Consider the following 7,064-nt stretch of genomic DNA (forward strand, 5'->3'; position numbering starts at 1 on the left):
GATCCAACTCACACAATCAGATTTAGAACACATTTTTTACCAAAACACAAAAAGCTTTTGAAGCAGGTGGTGCGTTTTTCCCCTGATACCAGCACATTTTTATAAGGTTCCACTAGATTTTCAAAGTCTGGTTAAATTGGAACTGACATTTATGCTAATTTAGCTAGGATTCTGAACATGGAACAGGTAAAATAGAATTACAAAGGGCTCCAAATTATGTTTATTTGCAAAATGATGGCTCTGAACAATATTTGGTTCCATTTGTCGGTTATTTCTCATCTGGCTACTTCTATGATTCTTTCCCCGCCTGGTGTGTTAATGTGATCAACTGCAATCTTTTCGTCTGCCTGGAATACGATAGGCTGTTTTCCTGTTGTCCATCTGTCTCCTATAGGAGGTGAAAGTACTTTTCAGAAATGGTTTGCATAGATACTATCAGTCTTTATATGCAGAGAAATTCCTTGAATAATTTAATAGCCAAATGCATTGAGAGAGACTTGGTATGAAAATGAATTTTCCTGTCAACTTTAAAAACAACAGCATGACTGCTTTCCATGCAATTCAAATATCAAACACTGGTTTTCTTCTTTTTTTTAATGGAGTTTTTTTCTATTTTGCAACACCTAAGGTGCTGAAGGAACATCTAGAAAATTTGTGTTTACTTTTGTTTTAATTTTATTTTATTAAGAAAACCCCACAACAAACTAACCAGCAAAGAAAAAGCCCTTTTCTCTGAAACAGCAGATGCTGCCTTTGACCTTGAGATTTAAGAGCAAATCTATTCCCGTCTACAGTGTCTTGAATTTCTTGGATTTGCCAGTATGGAGACAGCAGTTGGGAATGAGTGCTTTTGAAAGTACATGCATGATTAAAAAAAAAATTAGACTGCACAGCTGTTACTAAATAAATTGTTTTTCTCCTCCCTCCTTCCAGTTCATACAGGGTCTTAAAAATTATGATTGTTATTTTGGTTTCTTTTCTACTTTTAATTAGAATTATCTAAGTCCCAGTTGCCACAGCCTCTAGGTGTCTGGTGTTCCGGCTAATACACTGCTTCCTTGTGGTGGTGCCTGTGGCAGGAAGAGGACACATTTGATTGGTGGGGTCCCACTGTTTCTCTGTCGGGATAACGAAATACAGCCAGTCCGGTGTCAGGCCGGCAAGCAGGAGCAGGATTATTAATACCAAATACTTTATCATTTTCCTGACACAGTGTCTTGCCAATGGGTTTCGGCCCCAAACAAGTTCACTACGGATTCAGTGTGACCAAAGAAATGACAGTAGAACGTTCTTGGGGTCAAAGGGTTATACCCAACTTTATTCCCATGGTGGCAGGTCAAGTACAAGAATCCCATCCACCTTAGAGCAAGTCTGCACGCAGCCAGCTGGTCTCTCCTGTGGGCCTCTCTGCGCCTCAGCCGTCTCAGGCTCTGTCCTGGGAGTGCCACCACTCCAGTCTCTGCTGCCCTGGGGCCATGCAGCCCTGCAGCCTTGTGCATGTCGCCCAGAGCTAGGTCTCTCTCCACCTAAAACCTATGCTAAAACCAGAGCTAGGTCTCTCTCCACCTAAAAACTGCACGGAGCTTCATATACAGTCAGTAGCAACGTTTTGCCCACACGTGTGGAGGAGCCAGCCAACCAGGGCCAGATGAGAATCCTGGCTACGGGAACCTTCACTTTATCCACTGTGCTTAACTTATAATTTCCTAACTGGAGAGTTTATAAAAGAAGGTTTAAGCCCAGTGTGTTTTGTAAGTTGTTTTTTTTTTCAATTAAAAAAATTTTTTTTTGGTCTTCGGGCAAAAGGATAAACTCGTTTTTCTCTGTGGGGAGCTGAAGTTTAAAAATAATTTGTTTTTGAAGATTTATTCTTTGCTGTGTTTCCTTGAGTAAGAACATGGATAGGAGTTTTAGGAGAAGAGGTTTGAGCAGGAGATTTACAATAGTTCCTAATGAGAGCTAGATGATACATAAAATAGGAACTGGCCTTTTAAAAATTTTCTTTAAAAAATTTTTATGTCCACCTAAGCTTACCCCATTTAAATAGAAATTTAGGATCATTAGGACCCAAATCTCCCTGTATTTCAGAAAATGATTACTGACACCCACCATTGGGAATGGACATGCTTCCGCATATGTGTAAATGACGTCACTGTGTTTTGACTAGGCATTAAATAATTGAAACGCACTAAATAATCATGCACGTTGTGTGTCATCCAAGGCTGGGGCACAGGCTGTCCCTAAAGACACTGTAACCCTCCCACAAGGCCCGGTGCATCCAAGCCGTGTCATAGGATCTGCTTTTACCGTCTGGTATATAGGAAAAGCATAGGTTTTGGGTGGAGAGAGACCTAGCTCCAACCTAAGCCTCCTTTTAATTAGCTATTTAACTTCACGCAAGTTACTTGAGCTTCCTGAGACTCAAGAATTGTGTTTCTAATGTCAAGCAATCTACTAGGAATAAGTAAATATTATTCCTTTTCTTAGGGAGGTCACTGTTCAGTGGGGGAGGTAGTAGAATCATAGGCAGAATTTTCACTTATGTTTATCTGTGTATCTGCTGTGTACTATTTGTCTAAGGAATTTAGAAGTATACTTAAGTGATTACATTAAAATATATATATATATATATAAAGTATATAAATAAATACATGTTATATGCATGGTTATGCTCAAGGTCAGAGAACTATGCTCCAGTGCAGCAGGGTAGGAGCTGTCCTGTCTGGCACTCCGTGCTTTTTAGTACACATTTTTTGGACATCTGTGTGCTTGGCATAGTGATAGGAATTGGCAGCTAGTATGAAACAAGATAAGCACAGTCCTAAACCTTCCAGTGTCTTCCAGTCTAAATAACAAAGAGATGACCATAAACTAGAAATTCTGGGGCCCACGTCCTGGGGCCTGTGAAGATGAGACGAGGTTTCTTTGTCCTTCATGCCGTCTCCGTTCTGCTCTCTCGGGCCCTTTCCGTGCGCACAGCCTGCCGTTTGCCTACGCAGAACCTGTTGGCTGGGCAAGTTGTCTTTAGGTTAACTGTTCCGTACAGGGAGCCTCTTTTTAGGGGAGTGGCAGAATACTTCTTCCTAAGAGTGTTCGCATCGTTACCGAAAACATTTGGAGGCATTGAGACCGTACTAAGGAGCTCTCCCTTTGCAGGGTCCCAGCTTCCGAACACACTTCCATGGGTGACAGGGCTGCCTTCTCAGCCCCGCTGTGATGGTGCTCGCCTGCTCTGCAGATGTCCGTGGGGAGTGGTGGGGTCTGGCGCTTCATGGAGGGAACAGCAGATGGGAGTCCCCGCCGCCTCCTTGTGCGTGTTATTGGTCGGTGTGCTTCCCAGACTCAAGTTGAAACCAACGCATCAGGCTTAGCCCAGAACCCGGAAGGTTTCGCTGCAGGTGGAAGTCCTTCCTGCTGCTGTGGTAGAAAATCCATCTTCCCCTGGGCTTTAGTATTCTGAGAAGAGGTTTAGGACCTGGGACATCTTCCTATTTAAGTACTCCTCAGATACGATCTTTTAATTGTAAAAGCATGTAATTATATAATGTATACAGTAATTAATACATACATATCAAATTAATAATTTGAAAATGTTACCATTTAAGTACAGTTCTTAGTTCCTTAGGCAAGCAAGTACATCGCGGATGCACAGGTGAATTTAAAGTACTCCTCATAGTAATACAAGAACTATACTCAGGCAGGAGGGTGATGCAGGGACACTGGCACGCGTCATTTCTATGTACTTGTTTCGTCTGAAGCGCCGGCAGGACCCTGTCATCTCCCTTCTCAGCAAAGCTCAGTGGCACCCGACTGCGCTCAGGGCACCTGTGCTCGGAGCCCTGCCAGCTGCCTTCCCTCCTCCTTCATTCCGCGGTGTTCCTCGTCCTTCACGTACCCTTGGCTGCAGCTCGTCTGGCCTCTTTGCTGTTCCCCCCGAGGTCATGCTTTGTGTCTGTAGCCTTTGGTCGGTGAGGGATACATTTTAACTCCTTATTTGCTTATAAGAGCCTATTAACCCCACAAGCCTGAGTTCAAATGCCTTCTCTTTCATGAAACCTTCCTCAGTCCTACTAATCAGAATCAATCATTTTTTCCTCTCTCTTCCTCATTGCTGGCCTACTGTGTGTACCACTTTACCCATGTGGGCCTCTCTCATTTATATCTGGCTGGTTTGTTCATCTCTCCATACCTTTACCCAACAATACTTTCCTGAAAGCCTGTGTGTCACTGGCACTATGCAAGGATATGGGGATGTAATGGGGAGCAGAAAGCAGACATGGTGCCTGTGCTCCCGGAGCTCACGGTCTTCGGGTGGAGGGGTCAGTAAGAGCACAATGAAACCCGCCAGCTAAACCCGCAGCTGTGACCAGAGCAAGGGAGATGGGCAGATGGGTGTGTGTGTGTGTGTGTGTGACTGCAGTCTCCTTAATGTCAGTGACAGCCTCTGGCTTGGTGGAGCAGGCAGTAGGATAAGTCAGCTATGGCATGTAATGACGTACATGTTCTCTGTCGTGGGTTGATCTGTGTACCCCCAAAAGATATGTGGAAGTCTTAGGCCCAGTAGCTGTGAACATGACTGGAGTAGGGTTTTTGCAAGTGCGACCAAGTGAAGATGAGGTCACCCTCGATTCGGTGGGCCCTAATCCAGGACGACTGCTGTCCAGTAAGGGGAGGAGACAAGACACAGACAGACACGGGGGAGATGGCCGTGGGAAGACAGGCCGAGACTGGAGTGGTGAGTTCACGAGCCGAGGAGTGCCAGGGGGAGGCGGCACCACCTCAAGCTAGAGGAGACAGACTGGAGCGGATTCTCCTTCCAGCCTGCGGAAGAAACCCTCTCTGACGACACCTGGACTTCAGACTTCCAGCCTCCGGAACAGTGCAGGAATAGGTGTGTATTGTGTCAGGCCATCCGGTTTCTGGTAATTCGCTGCAGCAACCCTAGGAAACTAACGTCGCCTCTGGAGGGCAGCGCATGCCAACTAGGGCACAACACAGCAGCGCACCGAGGTGTGGGTAAATGAGTGAACTGGAGGAATGGTGGTTGAATAAATAAAAAGAGTGCTGTCCGCTTTCTTCAATGTTAAGAGGCCAGAGTCAGTTCAGGATATTTTTTTTCGGTTCCAGCTCTTTTAAGAGGAAAAGAAACTGTGTATTCACAGTGAACAACACCATCATCAGTTGAGCAGGCGGGACTGAATTACTTAATTGCCCCCGGGGCTCTGTCTTAGAAATGAAGCTGTGTTTTTGTCAGTGTGGCTAGTGAGGAGTATAAAATACCAGAATTATTAAATATCAAAACAGCAGCAGGTCTTTCCTCTCCTCCCTCCGAGGCAGCATCCGGGCCCTTCGGTCTGCAGCCCCTGCGTCCTCGGGCGTTTTGTGCTTGTCTCTCTGGTTGAGATGGTTCACTTCCAGATGGAGCGGCAACGACACCTTTTCCCCTTTGCTTGTTGTGAACAGTGGTTAGTATTTGTGTTCCATTTTATATTTTCAGAGCATTTATGGTTGTTGGGTTCCATAGCATGCAGGAATTTGTGACGTTTCCATGTTTTTTTGTTTGTCAAGGGTAGAGAAGGAGAGGACCAAGATGTTCCAGGGACACCTGTAAGCGACACAAGTCAGTTACTTACTCATCTGGGGTGCTGCCCCCTTTCGTCCCGGAGTCCCTTCCCCTCCTGTTTGCCTCCCGAATCCTCGCGCGCGGCCATCATAACGCCACTTGTGTGGCACCTCCTCAAGTCTCCCAAATCTCCATTGCATCATTTTCCTATATGACGTTTCATGTCGGTGGGTTTTCCCAAGCAGGTTGTGAGTCCCTGGAGGACAGGGAACCACACTCCCCCAGTGAGTACCAAGGATCTGCCTCTTAAGTGTTGCAATAAATGAGTGAATGAGCAAATGAAGTATTTCAGGGAAGTGCCCCGTGCGGGGGCTGCTGGATTCCGGCCAGAAACCGGCGCTCAGATACATGTCTCCTGTCCTGTGAGAGCCGAGGTAGTCACGGTTGTCAGAGGCGCACAGGTGATGCCACTGCAGCAATGAACTGGGCCTTGCGCCATTCCTGCTAGAAAGGGGGGGCAATTTGTTAAGTTTCAACACAGTTGACAAAGGAAACTGGTGAATTTACTGGATGTATTTTAGAAATTTGAAAATTGATGATGAAACGAGAAAGAGACCCCAGTTACAGGAAGAGTCCTGGCACAAAAGGTTGAAAGCTTATAGTGACATAGGTCTTCTGGCCTGCTGGCCTCCCACCAGGAACAGGGCGACCCGGGCAAACACATCCCAGGCGGTTTGCGTCTGTAGTAGTCGAATCCCCTCCGTGACTTCAGTTTTCTGGGGCTCATCAGAAAGCAGCTGTTCTGGGTAGTTCCCTCTAGTTCCAACTTCTTTAAAACTTGAAAATGGAAATATTTAAACTGATATACCACAGGCAGTTACATAGACATTTCTTATAAGAATAACATCTGATAATTTTGGAAGAAGTCGAAAAACGCAGCTGGAACTCACAGTTGGTAATCCCACACTATCCGGGTGTAAGTTCTGTTTAACCTTTGGCTGTATTTCTTTCTAGCCTTTTTAAAAATTCCATTTTAAACACAGCACACACAGTTATGCACCCATTTTGAAAATCAGATGTGCCAAGCATTATCTGGCCTTTTTTGATCTAGAGCAGCCGTCAGGGACAGCTGAGGGCACGCAGATCGATGTGACAAAGTGTCTTCCCTCCGCCTTCCTTCCCCTCAGCGCCGTGGCTGGTGGGGGCGCAGGCAGCGGGCGGGGCTCCTGGACACCTTCCCTCACCGCCCCCTGGGGAAGTCTGGCGTATTCTGGGGCTTTGGCATTTTCTGCCCTTGCGTGTGTGTAATTGCCGAAATCCTTCCTCCCCGTACCATCCCAGCTATAAAAAGCTAGGCGGCTAAGCTTTTGCTTTTCTAAATTACAGCAAAGTTGGTGATGAAAAAGCAAAATATAAATGAAGGGTTTTGTTGTCTAAATTCCTTTTAAAAGAAAAGATTCTTGCTCTTAGGTCATTTTACTTGACAGATTCTTGGGAAAGG

General features: G+C 45.6%; 1 protein-coding gene across 12 annotated transcripts in view; it reads left to right on the forward strand.

Moving 5' to 3' along the window:
- The window catches only part of LOC140847183 (uncharacterized), a 131,599-nt gene extending 125,697 nt beyond the window's left edge, over positions 1-5,902 (forward strand). For 3 of the 12 annotated variants that reach the window (XM_073226568.1, XM_073226567.1, XM_073226569.1), the window contains 3 exons: positions 4,649-4,735; positions 4,821-4,891; positions 5,334-5,902. In XM_073226568.1, coding sequence (XP_073082669.1) covers positions 4,649-4,735; positions 4,821-4,891; positions 5,334-5,541 — 366 coding nt within the window. In that variant the 3' untranslated portion in view covers positions 5,542-5,902. The other 9 variants (XM_073226571.1, XM_073226570.1, XM_073226572.1 and 6 more) reach the window with 9 other exon arrangements.
- The last annotated feature ends 1,162 nt before the right edge of the window (positions 5,903-7,064 follow it).

This window comes from Manis javanica, chromosome 17 (genome assembly GCF_040802235.1).
Source record: "Manis javanica isolate MJ-LG chromosome 17, MJ_LKY, whole genome shotgun sequence".
NCBI lineage: Eukaryota > Metazoa > Chordata > Mammalia > Pholidota > Manidae > Manis > Manis javanica.